Below are 20,858 nucleotides of genomic sequence, written 5' to 3' on the forward strand. Positions count from 1 at the left end.
ATGCTATCGATATTACTAACTTCGATATTACTTACATCGATATTAAGTATTTCGATATTACTTACCTTGGGTCGATATTCTGTCCTACGATATTCTTGCCTTCGATATTATGCTCCTTCGATATTACAGACTCGATATTATGGTAAGTCGATATTTACAACTCGATATTTTGACTGTCTACCCGTTGAATATCTCCTAGACCTCTTCGGTTCACAACCCTTCCAGGCTATACCTTGTCGACTTGACAATATCATTTAACGTTTCCACACTCCGCCCAACACCACCATGCATTATGGGGTGCCTACTACCCCCTCCCTGCCCCTTCCCCCCAGAAGCCTAATTTTGGGGAGTTGTGAACTCTCGCCTGACAACGAATCCTCCCCTCCCATGGGTATTTCCTGTAGAGTACAGGTATGCTGTTAAGGTGAACATGCAGCAAAAAACAAACTAAGAGAAGGGTCACAGATGAAGCCGTCACTCAAAGATGATGCGGAGCAGTGACCGAAGGACGATCTTCCCTTCCTAAAGCGGATTCACAAAGCTTTTTCTATGTATTGTTGTATCTTACTTCTGTCCTGAGCCTGAATAACTCCTAAATACACAGGCCCAATTTACAAAGAATTTACAGCGTCTTGTAACTTCTTACTCAAAGATGCGACGGAACTTATCATGATCCCTGATTCAAAAAGATTTTCCTGTAAGTAGTTGAGTCGTACTGCACACTTAGTGTACGTTTTCTAGAAAGTTCAATAAATAAGACAAGCTAATTACTTGGTGACTCAGGGACATCAGTAAAAAGGCTTTGTGATTCACATCTGGAAATTCAGGAGCGAGTAACACTCAAAAAAGGAGTAAGACACAACTATTTAAATGAGAATCTTGGTGAAATGGGCCCTAAACGTTAATTTCCAAAGCAATAAGGACTGTGTGCTGGAAAAATGACACCGGTGGATGTGTGGACCAAGAATGTTTAATATCTGAATATTTGTTTCGACTGAGAGGCGTTCACCTCAGACTAATCACATTTTTTTATGTCAATGGCAGGACAACTGGGATTGTACCTTATGCATTTTCGAGATATCTTGAGACTTGATAATCCTGCTAAAATTCTGAAGACCGAGTTCTTCTAGTTTAAAGGTGGCGATATAACAGATGACTGGAAAAAAGACAGAGAAAAGGAATACATTAGCATTCAATAGTTGAAATCATTTACTTAAAATGGAGTTAAAGACACTGAATTCTCTCCTTTAATACAAATCCCATCGTATGCAAACGACACACATTGTACCTGACTCAGAAGTGTAAGCAAGAAAGGGTTTTGCGCAAGGTCTGTTAAGGTATTTTAATTTCCCACCTTTGCCCCAGTGGTCTTGACCTGGGAATCAATCACGAAAGAAGAGCATAGATTGTAAGTATCGATACGAGTTTTGAGTGACAAGTCCTAGCAACATTCTCTTCACTGTAGGAATAATGTTATGATTTGCTGTGACTTTTCAAGTTCAGTTCCAGGCCGGTCTATAGCTGCTGGGGATGCCCCACTTCAAACAGGCATTGGCAAATCTAATGGGCCTAGAGTTGGCTGCCTACATTTTCACTTTCTCAGTGATTTGTTTTGTCATGCTTTTCTGAAAAAACTGTATTGTTGTGGAAGCTGCTAGGCCCTCATTAATCTAAAAAAACAGAGGCGGAAAGTTAAAATATTTTTGGTCCTATAAAGCACATATTGCCATAGTAGTCCCAGGCTGTATTCAGACAAAATAGAGAAAAAAATATTGAATAGCAGAACTATCGAGTTTAAAACAATGTGATGCACAAATATTGTGTTCAAAAATATCGCTGACAAGAATATTGATTTTCAGGTATGTAATATCGATGTTTAAACTATCTACATTGTTAATATTGATGTTAAAAATATCTATGTTAATATCATTTACAAAAATATAGTTTTTGATCATATCGTTTTTAAATTATTTTTATGTATGTTGGAATATATTTTAATTGAATAGTTTATAAATGGTTTGTATAATTATAGCTAATGTTTTTCAATATAGTTTGTAAATTTGTAGTTGTTTTTAAATTTAATTTAATAGTTTATTTGTATTTTTAGAATCAATTGTTTTTATTGAGTGGTACGACAACTCATAACACAGCTCGACTGCCCACATCCACCGGCCGGCAGAGCAAATTCTAGGAATAGCAGACACAGCGTTCAGGCCTACACCCCGGAGGGCGACCCCGCGATGAAAGCGTCGGGCCGCAATAAGCAGCCAGTACAGATGCAAATCTACCACTTTTAAAACAGAGAAAACATACAGAAACAAAAAAACACCCACTCCCCCCCACACCCCGAACATCCCTACCACCACCCCCCACCCACCTCCGCATCAGTCTCATATTCCTCCTCATACTCTCTACTGCCCCCAGACCCCCCTTATCGCCACTCAGACAATCTTAGCAGCTCCCAAAGGTTCCAGAGGGATAAGTTGAAGAATCTGTAGGTACTTTGGACAAGTGACAACCCTCAGATCCCTAGACAGGAGACGCAGGAATGGACCCCATAGTTCCGCGTATTCAGCACCCTTCCCATCGACGCTCAACAAAAGGCGTTCCATAGCTAAAAGGTGCCAAAGTCTTCGAATCCAGTCCCTTGGATCAGGTGAGTCTGGGGAACACCATTGCGCCAAAATGACTAGTCACGCTGCCAGTAAAGCTAATGCAATCTGCCTACCCCTCAGCGAGAGCAAAGGAAACGATTTGGTGTGGGGAAGCCCCAATAGCGCATGCTCAGGTGCTCGGGGGAATGTGATCTGCAAGGCATCGTCTAAGTCATCTAAAATCGCTTTCCAATACCTCTCTAACTTCGGACAATGCCACAGCAGGTGTGTCAGGGTACCTGGAGAACCACATCTCCTCCAACAAAGGCCGCATCCCAAGCCTTGATACGGGCTGGTATAATACCAATAAGCGACCACCTTATAGGCGGACTCGGTACCCGCTACGTTAGCAGTGGTGTGATGCGCATGGTAGAAAACGTGTTCCCACTCCTTACGCGTCAGCGGGCGCCCCAGCTCTGTCTCCCAGCGAACCTGCGCCATTGCACGTTGTGATTTGGGGTGGGCCATAATCATAGCATATAAGTCAGAAATAAGCTTGCAGTCAACCTTCTTGCAGACTACCCATTTTTCAAAGGCCGTCAAAGGACGGGACCTAGAAGCAAAGTTAGAAGGTTGGGTAACCCAATGCACCACCTGCGAGTTAGGAAAAGCATCGGACTGTGCAAGAGAAAAATAGTCTCGACATAGCTGGGGGAGTGGAATCAGGCAGTCGAGGTCAAAGAGGGAGCCCACCCTCTTAGATCCCTCTTCCCTCCATCAGTGGGATCGGGGACGCACAACCCAGGGGGAAGTCTGGATTATCGACAATGGGTGTCATAGGGGAAGGGAAAGTAGTCCAACCCCTGCGCTGCGCCAATTGGTCCCAAGCTTTCAGAGTCGGTGTCATCACCGGGGAAGAATAAAGACCCCATGCTCTATGCTTGCGAGGAAGCCATAACTCACGCCAAATATTACACCCTGCCACCGTCTGATCCATGAAGTTCCAATGCTTGCTGGACCAGGGCCTGTTCCACTCAATAACATAACGCAAACATGCCGCCTGAAAATACGCCTTCAGTAAGTGGAAACCCATCCCACCAATGGACTTAGAAGCAGTAACAATGGATAAAGCAAGTCTTGGTCTTTTATTGCCCCACAAAAATGTATTAAGGAGTCCCTGTAGTTTCTGGGGAGTACCCGGCGGGGGAGTCAATGGGAGCATCTGAAAGAGGTACAGGATACGGGGGAGCACCGTCATTTTGACTGCCTCCAGCCTCCCGTACCAAGCCAAATTAAGACGGGACCAATCCGACAGTGATTTGGCCTTCTGGTCCACGAACAGCTTGTAGTTGCGAGAGGCAGTTTTAGCTATAGAGAAGGTGAGGCGGATTCCCAAGTACTGAATATTGGAATGTAGCCACTGGAAGGAAAAGTCCTGCTGCAAATCCTGCACCTCCGCATCTGGAATGGATATATTGAGTATTTGCGATTTGGAGAAATTAATTTTAAACCCCCGCAACCTTGCAGAATTCGAGAAGTTCTCCTGACAAGTGCCACAGGGAGGAATGAGGTTGAGTGAGCGAGAGGATCACATCATCGGCATATAAGCTAATTTTGTGCGTATCCGCGCCGAACCTAATCAACACATTGGACCGAATACGCTGGGCAAAAGGCTCCATATAGAGCACAAAAAGCAGCGGGGATAAGGGACACCCCTGCCGTGTCCATCTGGTGATGGGAAAAAGGGCGGACCTGCACCCATTCACCCGCAACGCCGCCTTAGGTGCCGTATAAAGGCAGCGTACCCATCGCACAAAGCTGTCGCCCAGACCGAAGGCCTTCAATACCGGAAACAGGTATTCCCAATCTACACAATCGAAAGCCTTCTCCGCATCGATAGATAGAAAAAAGGCATGTGCGCTAGAACGGTGGACCAGATCCATGAGGTGAAGAAGCCGCTTAGTGTTATCCCCCACCTGTCGTGTTGGAATAAAGCCTACCTGGTCGGGGTCTATGATTCCATCCATCAGCGGGCTAAGTCTCGCTGCCAGGATACTGGCAAAGAGCTTGGCATCAATGTTAAGGAGTGAGATCGGTTGGTATGATCCATACTCCTTAGTATCCTTCCCGGACTTGGGAATAACCGTAATAGCTGCTTCCGACATGGAGGGAGTCACCTCTCCCATATCCAACAAGCATTTGCAATGCAAAGGGTCTCGCATTTACGCAAGTTTAAACTATTGGCATTGTAAATGACAATGCCTTTTATTTATGTTTTCGTTTGTACGACATAAAATAAAGGCATTGTCATTTACAATACCATTTACAATACCAATAGCTCTAAAACTCGCAGTTGCGAGACCTTTTGCATTGCAAATGCTTATTTTTTTTACCTATGTTACACAGCATCAGAAAAATATTGGCAAAGCCAATAGGTCAATAATGTGCGACCTATTGGCATTGCCAATGCTTGTTTTATTAAAAAGCCTAAAGTATGTATTATTTGTATTGGCTTATATCGGATGGTTTATCAAAGACACCTTTAGTGCAAGGTTCTCAAAAAGCGATGTCAGATTGTCATAGGGTTTCTATGACGATAGTGGACTTGATGTAACATAGCTGTGGTCACTGACTCAAAATAGGGGCGAGCGCCACTTATGACTGTATGGAAAAGCACAGCTGAGCCCACACTGGCACCAACAGACCACAGGACATACCCTGGATAAGTCTCAAAACTGCACTCTCAGATACTTATTTAAAATCTAAATGCAAGATGTGATTTATGCGCCGTTTCTCAACTAAGACACCACTGTGTTAAGGGAAATCGGACTAACCTATAGCTTAAACAAACAAGCGGTTATTTTCTTCACCAGAACATTTCAACACTTTCAGAAATTACCCGAGAAGTGACTGCCTGAAATGTTAATGGTGGGCATGCCAATTTTATGCATTTTTTTTCACCTGCAGTTTTATGTAGTGCAAATTCGACCTGAAGGTATTGGAGCGCAGAAACAAGGACACACAAATCCCGGAACTGTGCTGCTCACGTCTGAAGCAGCACAAGCTTTGACTGGCAGCGTGCTTTGCTGAACACTGTCGTGAAGCTTTAAGCAGAAACTGCTGTATCAACAGTCAGAGGTGATCTCTCTTCAGCTTGCCTCTAAAATAAAAAGACTGCTCATGAAGATGTAAGTGCTGTTTAATAGAGTTCAAATTCGACCTGAAGGTATTGGAGCACTGTACATGAGCACCAGTTCCAACAAGAACACACAAATCCCGGAACTGTGCTGCTGACGTCTGAAGCAACATAAGCTGTGACTGGCAGCATGTGTTGCTGAACACGGTCGAGAATCTTCAAGCAAAAAAACTACTATGTAAACGGTCAGAGGTGAGCTCTGTTCAGCTCGCCTTTGACCGCTGTTGACACAGCAGTTTCTGCAAAAAGCTTTGTGATAGTATTCAGCAAGACATGCTGCTTGAAGTGTAACACCAACTGTAAGGAAGTTAAACCAGTTGGCCAGCAGAGCAAAGAAAACAAAGGCGCCCTGCAGGAAACACCATAAAGCGAACATCGTGTCGGAAAAAAAGACAAGCCACAGGAAGGGTATGGAGGGTGAACATTGGGGCACAGCAGGCGTCACGCTGATTTAGAAAACCATGAGGAGAGGAAGCGGCAAAGGGTATGGCATACCAGCGTCTACGCCAACATGTTAATTTAATAAATAAAACATACCTGATATAAATTACTATCTCTTCGACGTGTATGTACTTTTTGTTTTAATCGCTTTCTATTCTGATCCTCGCCCCGGGAAGTTCACAGATACTCCCTTCTCCTCCACCTCGCCCATGGCCGGGTCACGAGCCTGAAAGTGGCAAAGGCGGGTCTTGGTCAGATGCAGGAGCATGACTGCAACCGGAGGAGAGGCTGCGGCGTGTGTGCTACGGAGGTGGGGGAGAGATTAACGGAGGGCTGCCTGATATCGTCCGGTTTGCGCTATTAAAACACGCATTTGCAATACAATATGTTAGAATGCAGATTGGTACGGGCTGCCGTAAACATAAAGCTTTGTGCACCACATACACATTAAAAGTAACATTTTTGTGGCGCACGCGACAAAGACAAAGCGTGGCAGCTTTATGTGCTGTAGTTTTACAAATATAATAAAAACAATTCACAAAATATATACTGTAGACGGGCTATATCAATATGCTGCCTGCTATTATTAAACGTGAAGGCATTGGGGAAAGGCGTGCCGCTATCAATATGAAATGTTAGCTTGCAGTGCAGAAGAAAAATGCTTTGTCATGGACAGCAAAAGAAAGCCTAAAAGCCCTTTGCTCGGAAAAGCAAAAAAAAACATTTCCAACATGTGGGCTTTTGTATACACATAATAACGCAAATGTTAAAAACCCGAAAACGAAGGGGCCTTTTGTGCCCGGAGCAAGATATGCATACATGAAAGACAAGTCACGTTTAAAGTATTCGCACGGGTGTCTCTGTACGTGACGTGGGCTGCGCATAACCAAAAGCTACGGAAATAATAAGCAAAAACAAAGGTGATTGGCCCATGCTGCCGTTTTTGCTGGGGTGCAAGACGCACCGTGCAGTTAAAATGATAGCGGACCAGAGAGGGAGCATGTCTTAAAGGAGTTCTGCCTCCTGATTGGCTGTTTAAATAAACACATAATAGAAACCTGTGGTGCGCGTGCACCACAGAGGAGCCGACGCGGGAATCAAAACCAGTGGTGAGCGCGCACCAGAGGAGCGGGGGTAAGGGAGCGCGAAGACGCCGAGATGAGGTAGGGGATGTGTGTGTAAGCGCCGGGGGTTCTCTGTGTATGTGTGTGCGTGCGTGCGTGTGTGTGTGTGTGTATGCTGGGGGGGGGCTTTATATGTGTTGTGAAGAGCCTGCCGGAATCGGAGCGCGTGTTGACGCGCGTGACCTGATCCGATTCCGGCAGGCTGCTGCGTGCGCGTGCCAGTCTCTTGTCCTCTCCCATTTAGCCCTTGAAAGCCTGAATGATTACAATAGTCTCGCTTTGCGACTGCAGGCCTTTGGCCTGCAATCGCAGGCGCAAGACCTAAAAAGGAGTTGAAAAGGCGGGTTAAAAAAGGAGCCACCTCCACACAATAGGTCTTATAAAAGAGGGCAGAGTAGACATCCAGCCCTGGGGATTTGGCCACCTTCAGGCGTGCAATCGTGGATATGACCTCCTCTATATGAATCGCGGCATCCAGAGCATTCGCCGCAGTCTTAAGGAGAGGCGTAATGTCACAGGACGCCAAGTAAACAGCTATTTGCTCAGAGTTCGATGCTTCCGCCCTGTGCAGGTCCTGATAGAACTGTCGAAAGGATTCCACAATAAGGGAATCAGTGGTATGTTCCACTGCCTGAGAATCCCGAATGGACTGAATGGCTGTCAGCTGCGCTCACGCTCTCAAAAATGCGCTAGCATCCTTCCCCCTTTGTCCCCGCTGAGGTAGAATTTGTGTTGTAAGCGCAAAAGGGCGTGCTCTGCCCTATCTAAATCTAGGTGCTTTAGCATACGCCTCTTTGTCTCCAACTCCCTCCACACTCGTGGGGCCCCTGTCCTCTTGTGTATCGCGTCTAGGGCACCCACCTCTTTTTCTAATCCCGCACGCTTCTCTTTGCGCACCCGCGCATATGTCGCAGCCAGCGCAATAAACTCCCCCCGAACCACGAGTTTAAGGGCCTCCCATATCGACATCAGGGATATGTCCTTTTGATCATTGTTGGCGAAGTATTGGGTGATAGTGTCCCTGATTCGTGTGACTGCGGACTCTGAATGAAGGAGGGAGTCTCGGAAACGCCAACCAGACAGCAGCGGCCGTTTGCTATGACAGGTAAGCAGGACTGAAATAAGAGCATGGTCTGAGAGGGAGCGTGGGGTGATAGTTGCTGCGGACAGGTGAGGTAGAAGAGAGGACGTAGCTAGGAAATGGTCTAAGCGCACATACATTTTATGGGCAGAGGAATAGTAAGTGTAATCAGGCTCAAGGGGATGCTGGACACGCCACATATCATGCAGACCACCCTCTAGCAACCATTGCCTCCCCCCCTGTGACAGAGCCCCCGCTTGGTGAGACCTACCAGCCCCGGATCCATTACTATATTCAGATCCCCACCCACCAGCACAAATGCATCCGGAGATGCCAACACCTCAGAGAGGGCCGCCCGTAGGAAGGGTTCTTGTCGTTCATTTGGAGCATACAGTGACCCCACCATTAGTTGCGTGTCTCCCCACGGTACACGGACAGCTAAAAACCGCCCTCGGGAGAGAATTTTACAATGCGCGCGTGCACTAAAAAGGATTGTCACCCCATGTTTCTTCGCTGGACCTGAGGACCACAGTTGTACAGGAAATCGCCTATCCTTCATCCATTTAATAACCCTAGAGATGAGGTGAGTCTCCTGTAACAAGCACACATCACCTTCTGCATTCTCCAATAAGGAAAGGATGGCTGCACGCTTGACAGGCCCCTAACGTTCAGGCTTACAATCTTCAGGTCCCTACCCATAATCCCTGAAAAAAAGGGGAAGAGCCAGCGCGGTACCTCAGGACAGTAGCATGAAAGGGATCACAGTAAGCGGCCTGCGGGCCTAACCTACACCTAACTGCTAGCAGAACTGATGCGGAGCCCCAAAAATAACCCCAATCCCAAAGCCAAACCCCAACTCACACTAGAAAGTACTGAACCACACAGAAGAAGGAAAATACCAAGAGTCTTGTGAGATGACTATAGTCCGTCTGACAAAACCAACTGTTGGGGGAACATGGCCCCATCCCAGAACCCTGATACAGGGCGCATCCAATCAAAAAGGACAAAGAAAAGAACAAAAGAAGCACAAATGTCCCACTTCCGGTGCCGCAGAAGGACCCAGCCAGTGCCAAGCTAGCGGACCTCAAGGAACTCCAGTGTTACCAGTCACCAGCGCCACCGAAGAAACAGCCGCTTCCCTCTCCAGGAGGCTCGCAGAGAGGTCCGGCCTCACCGGCAGAGGAGATCTCCCAACTCGCTGCCATTCGGTAGAGAGTCTGCGCTGCCGAGGGGGTGATCCAGCGGACTTGGCCCGAGGTGCGGGCCCCTCCAGTCCCAGCGCCTCGAAGGCTGCATCCAGCGAGTGGGTCTGCAGAAGCTTGCCCTTGTGTTTAAAAATATTTTGAAATGGGTGTCCCCACGAATAGGGGATGCCCTCCTCCCGCAGATAGGCAGTGATAGGTTTGAAGCTTCTGCGTTTGATGAGGATAAAGGCCACCAGGTCTTGAAAGAGTGTAGGCTAATGGCCCCTAAACTGCACAGGATTGAGATCTCGAGCTTTGCGAAGAATCCGTTCTTTAATCTGAAAGTCATGCACACACACCAGGATGTACGGTGGTGGAGCCTTGGCATCCCTCGGTAGGCCAACGCGATGGACACGATCCAGCTGAATGTCCTGCTCGTCCCCCTCATCAAGAATCTGTCAGAACAGCGCACCGACCTATTCACACAAACTGTCTCCTTCCCCTTTCCACGGGACCGCTCGAATTCTGATATTATTTCTCCGCGATTGGTTCTCCTAATCTTCGGCGTGAGCCTGCAGATCCAGGTTTTGTTTCGTAAGGCGGAGAACATCCTGCTGAAGCTGGTGAACCTCATCGGCAGTACCCAGGTCATGTTCTTCCAGGGTCGCCTCTCGCTCCCCAATGGCGAAAACATCTCGCCGTATCTCACGCACATCTGAGGAGAGTTGGGAGCGGAGTTCCAAAATGTCCTCCTTGATGGCCGCGAATAGCTCTAACTTGAAAGCCTTAGTCGCCGGTTAGTCAACATCCTCAGATTGCGAGGACTGGGCATCCGACTGTGAGTCGGCCCCACCCGCCGCCCTCTATAGCATGTCCTTCAAAGGTTTATCTCATTTGTTCCTGGCAGCTGACATCGCGGCATAGCCAGGGCCCTAGCAGGGCGCAAACAGGCCTCAGCAGCGCCCACACCTCACGTAACAGCCACGGCCCGAAACACAGCAGGCAAACACCGCCCGTCGACGCACGGGCCGATGGTGTGCCACCCACTGTTCCCAAAGCCCCTCACCACAGCAGCACCGCTGAGGGGTAGCACCAGGAGGCCCCCAGGACCAACGACCACCCAAGGCCGCCTCAGTGCAAGGGCTAGCTCAGTCCATACTCTGTTCACGACCCCTCTTCCCAGCCGTCAGTGCCAACACTCCGCCCAAGGCCCCAAGGAGTACCTCACTGCAGCAACCAGCCGAATGGGACAGAGGAGCCCTGCCCACCGGGTCTCAGGCCGACCCCAACTCCCCCGCACCCTGAAGAAGCCGCAGCGCAGCCGGGCAACTACAATCACCAAGGCAGGGAAAAGCCAAGACTCTCCTCCTCCACAGCCACAGTCCTCCTCTCAGGCCACTCCAAGGGCCTCCCCGCACTCTCCCAGCTGGACCATGGCAGAAGATGAGGCCCAACACCTTCTCCTCCCTCAGGTCTCCCACCGTCCGCCGACCCGCGGACCGAGCACCCAGCAGGGGGCTCAACGCCCCAACAAGGCAAGCCCCCAAACCGCTAAATCAGGTTTCACCGCTCACAAGGTCGGACCACGTGGGCAGGCCACAGGTCAACAAAATGGCTGCCCATGCTCTCTCAGTCTCTCCCACCTCTCCGACGGGGTACTCGCACAACACTGGCCTCAGGGAGCTCCCACTCACGTGGGGCAACAGCTGGCTATCAGGACGCCTCCCGCCGATATACGGGCCGAGGTGAGGCCCCTCTCTATGCCCTGAAAGGCACCGAGCCCCAGTAAGGCAGCAAGGCCCGCCGCCACCCTTTCCCAAGGTGGCCTCCGCTCGAGGGACACCTACACCCCCCCCTGCAGGACCGCCTCACCCTCGGGCAACAAGCTGCAGAGAGCGGGGGGTCACCAAGCACTCCACACACAGTTCCAACGGCGAGGCCCACCGCCTACGACACCCGCGGGGGCCACTCACCGTCCACCGGCTCATGGACCGAGCTCCCGGCCCCGGGTCAGCCACCCCTCCGCTCCTCACCGCACACCGGTGGTCGTGAGCGGGACCCAGGTAACTCCTAGTCGCACAACTGCAGCGCGGGAATGCACACCCGCCCAGCGCGGTCTCAACCGCCGCCGCCTCGTCAAGGCGTGCACCCAGGCTGCTCTGCACTCGCCCCTCCGCAGGCCCGGCACTCGTGGGCAGGCCGCAGTCCGCAAGAATGGCCGCCACACTGCTAGGCCAAGTGCTGTTCACCTCCTCCTCCACAGCGATGCACACGGCCCCGGGCAGAGAAATTGCTTAGAGCCAGCAGCCACCTCAATGAGGCAGGGTGCTGCACCGCAGCGGGCCGACCCCCACTCCTTCCGCCACAAGGCCCAACAGGTGCTCACAGAGTCAGGACGGGACCCCCAGAGAAAGCGGGCAGCAATCTCCCAGCACAAAAAGAACGGCACTTCCGGGTTCCGGACTGTTCACCGGTGCAGCAGTGCTCCGCCGCTGGCGTGGATGGGCACCAGGTAGGGTGATATCCAAAGCAGATTGTCAGGCGGCGCCGGAGGGACAGTGAGGCACGTCCTACTCCGCCGCCATCTTGGCCACGCCCCTTATTTGTATTTTTAGAGCCGTAGCGGGCTGTGGGGTAAATAGTGGTACAGGGTTGGAAGTAAATCAAGTATAATTAATCATTAATTTGTAATTAATATTAAGTTGATAATTAGGTTCATTGTGTAGTTAATTTTTTTATTACGTTAAGTTTTAGGTGCGGATTGTGGGGTTTGTAGGTGTATAGGGTGAGAAGTAATTTAATTATTTATATCATAATTCATTTTTTATTATTATTAATTATTTAATTGATAAGTAATTATAAAAATTGTGTAATTAATTTAATTGTTTATTAATATTTTTGGTATGGGTTGTGGTGTTTGTAGGGGTAAAAAGTGTGAAGGAAACTAATAATGGTAAGACATCTTCTGGAGCTTTCCTTTTCTTCTGGGAAAGTCCCAAATAAATGGAAGGAGGACATTGTTATTCCCCTGAAAAAAAACGAACATTAGTATCAATCAGATGGAGAATCTCCGTCCAATCTCCCTCTTGCCATATTTTGCGAAGGTAGCGGAAAACGTGGTTAATATGCAATTAAGTGAGCATGTCAATAGTTGTAATCTACTCCATCCTACCCAGTCTGGTGTTCATGCCACTTACTCTACGGAGTCGGCTTTGCTTTTATCCACCAAGCTCATCCGTGGTTTAGTGGACGCAGGACAGACGGCGGCACTAGTTCTACTTGACCGGAGTGCCGCTTTTGACACCGTTGCCCACCACACTCTTTTGCGGCATCTATATGAGGGCTGTGTAGGCGGTAAGGCTATGGAATGGTTGCGATCCTTCTTAAACGACCGCTGCTTTCAGGTATCACAAAAAACGTTTCTTTCGGAAAGTGTTAAGCTTGACCAGGGGGTCCCACAAGGCTCCATTCTTAGTCCTACTCTTTTTAATCTGTACATCGCCCCTTTTTACGGAGATGGTGGACAAGTTTGGAGTAAGTGTGGTGTCATATGCGGACGACACACAACTTGTGGTAACCCTGGCACAAGAATCAGTAGTGGCCGCACAGAATTTCACACTGTGTCTCCAGGATTTGGCGTCCTGGATGGCCTCGAACTGTCTGAAGCTGAATGGTAATAAAACGGAGGTTCTAATTATAGGCAAGTCCCCCTCAATCTGGTCTTCTGGCTGGTGGCCATCCACTTTAGGACAGAACCCCTCCCCGAAAGACCAGGTGAAGAACCTGGGAATATGGTTGGACCCTAAACTGTCCTTTGAGAACCACACCAGATGGGTGATGGGTAACTGCGTGGGGGTCCTACGCACTCTTCGCAAGACCTTAGATGTTCTCCCAGTGTCAGCAAGAAAGTCAATGGTCCATGCCCTCGTGACATCTCGGCTGGACTATGGGAATATTCTGTACCTGGGGGCTAACATCAAGTGTGTTCAGAGACTCCAGCACATTCAGAACGCGGCCGCTCGTCTGGTTCTAAGGCTTCCCAAGAGAGCAGCATCTAGCAAGGCTCTTGAATCATTACATTGGCTTCCGATGAGGAAACGAGTTCTGTTTAAGGCCATGTGCTTTAGCCATCGGATCCTGCAGAAGAAAGTCCCCTCCTATTTACACAATCTCTTAATCCCGTTTGTCCCCGCCCGAGGGTTAAGATCTAGTGGTACGGGGCAATTACGCATCCCTGCCATTAGAAGAGCCAGGATGAGTGGTCGCTCTTTTAGGTTCCTTGCAGTATCTTACTGGAATAAGCTCCTGGTGGAGCTTCGACTGGAACTGTCTGAGAGTGTCTTTCGGCAAAAGCTTAAGACATGGCTCTTTCCTACGGATAATTCCATTGTCTGATTGCTATTTCTTTCTTTTTCTTTCTGCTGGGACCTTGTCGCAGCGCGGGGATGCACAGGTTGTGCAACCGGGCACTCAAATTGATTGATTGATTGATTATTTAATTGATAATTAATTATGTAAATTGTATAATTAAGAAATGTTGTAATGTATATATCAGGTGAGGGTTGTTGTGTTTTTTTAGGGGTAAAGGGTAGGACGTTAATTCAATATAATTATTTTATTATTAGTTAATGTTTATTAATTGTTAAATTGATAATTAATTATGAAATTAAAATATGTTTTTATATATATATGTGATCAAGTCACCGAGGCAGGGACAAAAGGCGTCATGGCTGCCAGCGTTTGTTTGTTGCTTACTATGCAAATAAACTAAAAGGCATTTAAAATCTGCTTGGTGGTCTGTGCTCTCTGTGTGCATCCTGCAAAGGAAAAGCAGCAACAGTTGGAGTTTGTGGCGATATATATATATATATATATATATATATATATATATATATATATATATATATATATATATATATATATCCATTCCGTCTGGCCCAATTTCGGAGGCTCTCGGGCGCTCTGGGGCGGTGCACGCGAGGCGCAGCAGGACCCGCTGCGGTAATAATTATTCAGCTTTTCCCAAAGGAAGGTTTTTCCTCGTGCACTCCCGTGTGTCAGGATCAAAAAAACCACACCGAGTTTTAAGTTGATTTTCAATTTCTTTCTTTATTTGCAGCATCCAGCAAAACCTAACGCGTTTCGGTCTCTACGGAGACCTTGCTCACAGGTTAGTGTGTTGTGGGAACAGTTCGTGTTTAATAAACAAAAGAGAAAAGGGGTAGAAACCAATAGGGTTACGTCACTTCCTGTTTGTACCACAGGCATTCTGGGACATGTAGTGTTTGTTAATTAGCAAGGAGTGCAAAACGTTGATTGGTGTATAGTTAACAAAGGGACAATTCTATCCATGTTAATCATGATTAATTTTGGGCATATTACATTCATACATTGCTTAAACAAAATTCGTATTGGAGCCCTCAAGTGGGCAGACTCTGTATGCGCCAATTTCATTATTTACATATTATAAAAAAAAGGAGAGTTCTTAATTTGAAATAATTCATACGTATTCAGACATTTTGTTGTCAATTGAAATTTGGAAAAAACAAAATTAGTAAAGCCCTCCAGTGGGCAAAGATAATTGTGCATCATCAACGTTTCACTATGCAGTCTGACTTGTATTTTCACATGTCCAAGATAAAAAACAATTTTAGAAAAATAAGTTTTTCAATTAACAAAGAGTCAGCATCAGTCATTGTCTGATAAGCATGTCAGAACCACTTTACAGGTGACAATGCAGTTCTTCATCCTGATTGTGCCCGAACGGCCTCAAAGTTCGAAAGTTCATAATGTGTTTGGACTCTTTTTGCCTCAGCACCAGTTCGCGATCTCCACCTCTTCGATTCGGTCCAACACTTTCGATTCCATAAAAAATTAAGGACTTCCAGTCACCTTTATGTTCCTTTTCCATGTGTCTGGCCATGGCATTACTGCGATCAGAGTTGATTGTCGCACGGACATGCTCCAAAATTCGAAGTTTGAGTTCTTTTTTGGTGCTTCCAATGTATTTTTGGGAGCATGGGCACTCAAGGGCATATATAACAAACTGAGTTTTGCAATTTATTAATTGTTCAATTTTCCATGTTTTTTTGTTAGCCATCTTTATTTCTTTGGTTGTCTTTGCGATGCAGCATACTTTGCATCCTGAACAGTTATAAAATCCTTTCGGTCTACGCCAGGCCTCTGGTTTTTTAGGTTTCGACTTTTGGCGAGGGGCGAAGCCCCTCCCAGTCGAAATCTTTTGTTTTTAGTAGTGAGGTTAGGACAGCCTCTGTTTCCAATTGGCTAGCTCCATAAATGGAGGCTAGCCATTGGGAGGCAGAGGCTGTCAATCGCGCTTTCTCACGAAAACGCGATTCGGGGGCGTTTCTGGTGCTTTTTTTAAGCCCCGCCCCTTTGTCCCGGGCCGCGCTGCGATTGGCTGCCGGCCCGGGACACCCCCGTGACGTCATTCCCGGGCCGCGCTGTGATTGGCTGCCGGCCCGGGACACCCCCGTGACGTCAGCGAATCACAGCGCGGCCCGGGACCTGACTTGTTTTTTAAGTCAGCTACTCGCAAAAACAGTTTCGTTCAGAATGCTATATTAAATGCAGCTGAAGTGAAGAACTGACAAGCACGACCGGCACTGGTGTGCCCTGGTGATTTTTGCCTCGAGCGCCTCTGGTGCCTGTGAGTCAAAAGCAAGGCGCTATGCCGCTATTACCTGGCGCTAGCTTTTGCTTGATGACCGCCGTGTAATCTCTAAAACATGAGTCTGAACGAGAAGATTGGCAGCGAGGCCTCGAGCAGAAGCTGATAGAAACGTCATAGAAGTGATAGCCGTGATAGAAGCACAGCTGGGCCGAAGATACAACTGGCCGGGTCCCAGACGGGCAGCGCCCTCCTGGCAGCAGGGGGCAGTCATCAAAGGCAGCCATTTCTGATCTCAAGAAGTGATCAGCGCAGAGGCCACAGCAGGATTCGTAGACAGGGCACAACTGAGCGAAAGCACCCAAGGCAGGCGGAGGCGTTCCACCGGAAGTGTCGTCGTGAAGGCCCGGCTGGCGGCATGCCGTAATCTGCAGCAGCAGACGATGGTTTACTAGGCGAGATTAGCAAGCAGACCCCTGGCTCTAGAGTGGTGCAGGGTGGGACGGGCCTATACAGCAGTCATGCAGTGCCCGATGGGCTGGCCTCACAGGTCGGTGTGTACGCCATTCGTGGGACTGTTTTATGCTCGCCTGGGGTAGTTTTTACTGTTGATTTCCCAGATATTAAAATGAACACTACTGCAATAATCTTAAATCCATGCAGTTCTCCATACCTTGCCAAGAATTTGTACAGTGTGTCTTATAATAACCTGGAGGCCACTTTAATTTTGGTGCCCAGGCCTTTTTTCTGCCTTAGTCAGACTGTGATGCAGAACAGGAGGTGTACAATAATTGGGTGAAACTGAGTCTTATGCCAACATGTTGCGGGCAGCCCCTTCTTCAATCCTATGAGGGCCCATTTTTTCTGGGTGGTGGGGGGGGATTTTTTATACAGCGCGAGCTCGCCCGTAGCTATCAGAGCTCTTTATATGAGCACCAGTTGCGTTATAGATGTACACATTAATTTTGTAAGGCAGGAAGAGATTAAGACCCTCATTTATGTGTTTTTGCCGTAGGGCAGCGCTACAGGCCTTCCTGCTGTGCTGCCCTATGGCAAAAGAAAAGAGCAGGAATGCATCAAATCTATCAGATACAGCACATTCTGTCCTTTTCTCCTGCGCCAATGGCCTGCCGTGCGCCAACGCAGGCACCTTTGCACCAGTGTACAAGGATGCCTGTATTATGGGGATAATTATTTATGTGCAGGAAGGGAAACCTTACTGCACATAACAATCACAAGGCTTTTTCCTCTTCGTGTGAGTGATGCAGAATACAGCACACAAAGAAAAAGGAAAATTGAGAAGAAGTAAAGATATTTCTCCTTGTGTTTCCCTTACGCCTCCTCTGGGTGTCATACATTTTTGTTGCTGCCTCAGAGTTATGATTTCTCGTAAATCTGGGGCAGTGTCAAAAAGCCATGGATGTTGCTGGGAACGCCCCAGCAACACCCATTGCACGCCCCTTTAACACAGAAAACTGTGTTAAAGGGACTGATATTCACAAGGCACCAAAAGTGGCTTAGTGCTGCCCGGTAAATATGGAGCAGGTTCCTGCACCACCAGAGCGTCACAAAAAGTGACACACCAGAGGTGCTGGGGTCTTATAAATAAACACCTAGTGATTTGCTCTGAATCACTGGATGTTGCGCGTCCATGCCGAGATATTAACTCAGTTCCCCACCTTCGAAGTCGACTGCTCTCGCCTTTAGGCCACACCCTCGCCCTTATTCTGACATGCCTTAGAGTCACGTTTATGCTGTAAAACTGTAACCCTACTGCACAATTTTAATCCCTTGTCTTGAGTTTGTATTTAACAAGCAGTGAACAACACTGTATGTTGTATCAAAGCACAGTGAATTTTTTTATTATGAAAGTAGGCCCTGTTTTCCATGTGAATTCTGGTACATGTAGTGTTCATTTCAGTTACGCACGTAGGGGAGCAAATAAACACCAGATTCTAGAGAATGAAAAGAAACTGGGTGACCCCTGGGGTGTTTTGGGTTCTCTAAACTGTATGCAGTTGTACTCTGAATTGTTAGGACTTTACCGTGCTCATGGGTTTGTAAATTATGGTTCAGTTGCTTTTTAGGCCTTGTCTAAACGTGCTGTCTGTTACAAGACATATTGTTACCATACAGTGGGAACAAACCCCTCCCAGCCCCCCCCCTCCACATTGCACTATTGGTTGGTTTTCTTGTCACTTTCATTTACTTGCTTCATATTTTCTATGCTCATGTGGGCATGCCTTCCCCTTCCTGCATTTATTCCACTTCTGGAGCATGGGGCGCATTACTTGCGCCCACTACCAGGAACACAGGAGCAGCTCGTCCTAATGGATGTCGGTGATGGCTCTACTTTCCTTGTTTTTAGTCAAATGTTTATTAAACTAAGTGAATAATATATTATTTACTATTAGTGTATTAAAAACAAGCATTTGCAATGCAGTAGGTCTCGGATTACTGAAAGTTTGAGCTATGAGCATTGCATTATTATTTGCAGCACCAATAGGTAAAACTTTCAGTGATGCGAAACCTATTGCATTGCAAATGCTTGTTTTGTTCCTGAAAATGACTATGAATCAGTTTGTCCTTCAAATTCTTAGCCCTTCGATAGGTTACATTGGGGTGATCGCCAACAATTTGAGATACTGTGGGATCCATGTGGAGAATGTGCCAGTTTTTTTTAAGAATCCTTGTGATTGCTTGGTTGGCCGTTGAGTGGGTGGTGATGAAGCGTATTTTATCTGGTTCAACCTCTGTTGATTTTTGTTTGTCCATCAATAAGTCAGTTCTGTTAATCATGGTCGAATGATTTGAGGCAATTTGTATCCAAGTTGGATTATATTTTCTTTTTAAGAATCTGTTTTTTGCTAAGTCTTTATGTTTTTGCCAGTCGTTTTCGTTTGAACAAATTCTTTTGATTCGGAGGAACTCTCCATACGGGATATTTTGTAAAAGGCTGGGTTGATGAAAACTTTGCGCATGTAAGACCGCATTTGTCGCGGTACTTTTACGGTGTAGTGTAGTATGCAATACATTGTCTTTGACAAAAATCTCCGTGTCTAGAAACACGACCCTGGAGTCACTGATTGTGTAGGTAAAATGTAAACCAAAATTGGAATTGTTCAAAATTTTGAAATATGTTTCAAATTCCTCATTTGTTCCTTCCCAAATAAGCAGCAAATCGTCTATGTATCTTAACCATGCTATGGTTTTTTGAACTGCTTGGTCATTTTCCGATCTCCATGCCCATGTCTTTTCCCATTGTCCCATTGTGAGACAGGCATACGACGGACTAAAAGAAAAGCCCATCGCGGTCTGGACATTGATGAATACAAATATCTACAAACCAAACATCCCAAAATGGCAACAATCTACTTCTTGCCGAAGATTCATAAACACGCCACTAGACCACCAGGCAGACCCATAATTTCTGCCAAAGGGGCATTATTGGAACCCATTGCCAACTATATTGACGTATTCCTTTTGCCCTATGTAAAGGGCCTAACATCCTACATAAAGGATACGGGCGATATGCTAAGAAGACTACAGGACACTCCATGGCAACCCACATACAAACTGATCACAATGGATGTAATATCCTTATATTCCAACATTGAAAATAAAATTGGCATGGAAGCATGTAAAGCCTTCCTTAAGGACAGAAGCATACAACTCATTGATCACAACAATATGTTGCTAGAGATGATCTCGATGTGCCTGGAGCAAAACATCTTCTTATTTGGAAATGAAATCTACCGACAAGCAAAAGGCACCGCAATGGGCTTTTCTTTTAGTCCGTCGTATGCCTGTCTCACAATGGGACAATGGGAAAAGACATGGGCATGGAGATCGGAAAATGACCAAGCAGTTCAAAAAACCATAGCATGGTTAAGTTACATAGACGATTTGCTGCTTATTTGGGAAGGAACAAATGAGGAATTTGAAACATATTTCAAAATTTTGAACAATTCCAATTTTGGTTTACATTTTACCTACACAATCAGTGACTCCAGGGTCGTGTTTCTAGACACGGAGATTTTTGTCAAAGACAATGTATTGCATACTACACTACACCAGAAAAGTACCGCGACAAATGCGGTCTTACATGCGCAAAGTTTTTTTCATCAACCCAGCCTTTTACAAAATATCCCGTATGGAGAGTTCCTCCGAATCAAAAGAATTTGTTCAAACGAAAACGACTGGCAAAAACATAAAGACTTAGCAAAAAACAGATTCTTAAAAAGAAAATATAATCCAACTTGGATACAAATTGCCTCAAATCGTTCGACCATGATTAACAGAACTGACTTATTGATGGACAAACAAAAATCAACAGAGGTTGAACCAGATAAAATACGCTTCATCACCACCCACTCAACGGCCAACCAAGCAATCACAAGGATTCTTAAAAAAAACTGGCACATTCTCCACATGGATCCCACAGTATCTCAAATTGTTGGCGATCACCCCAATGTAACCTATCGAAGGGCTAAGAATTTGAAGGACAAACTGATTCATAGTCATTTTCAGGAACAAAAAAAACCAGAGGCCTGGCGTAGACCGAAAGGATTTTATAAATGTTCAGGATGCAAAGTATGCTGCATCGC

At 46.8% G+C, this 20,858-nt stretch overlaps 1 protein-coding gene across 1 annotated transcript in view; it reads right to left on the reverse strand.

Annotated features, from left to right (window-relative positions):
* CFAP99 (cilia and flagella associated protein 99) overlaps positions 1–20,858 on the reverse strand; it is a 413,087-nt gene that overhangs the window by 293,229 nt on the left and 99,000 nt on the right. Inside the window, exon 3 of the mRNA XM_086964541.1 lies at positions 1,062–1,156. Within this exon, the coding sequence (XP_086820667.1) occupies positions 1,062–1,156 (95 nt within the window). The remainder of the gene's footprint in view (positions 1–1,061; positions 1,157–20,858) is intronic.

This window comes from Lissotriton vulgaris, chromosome 3_2, assembly GCF_964263255.1.
Source record: "Lissotriton vulgaris chromosome 3_2, aLisVul1.2, whole genome shotgun sequence".
NCBI lineage: Eukaryota > Metazoa > Chordata > Amphibia > Caudata > Salamandridae > Lissotriton > Lissotriton vulgaris.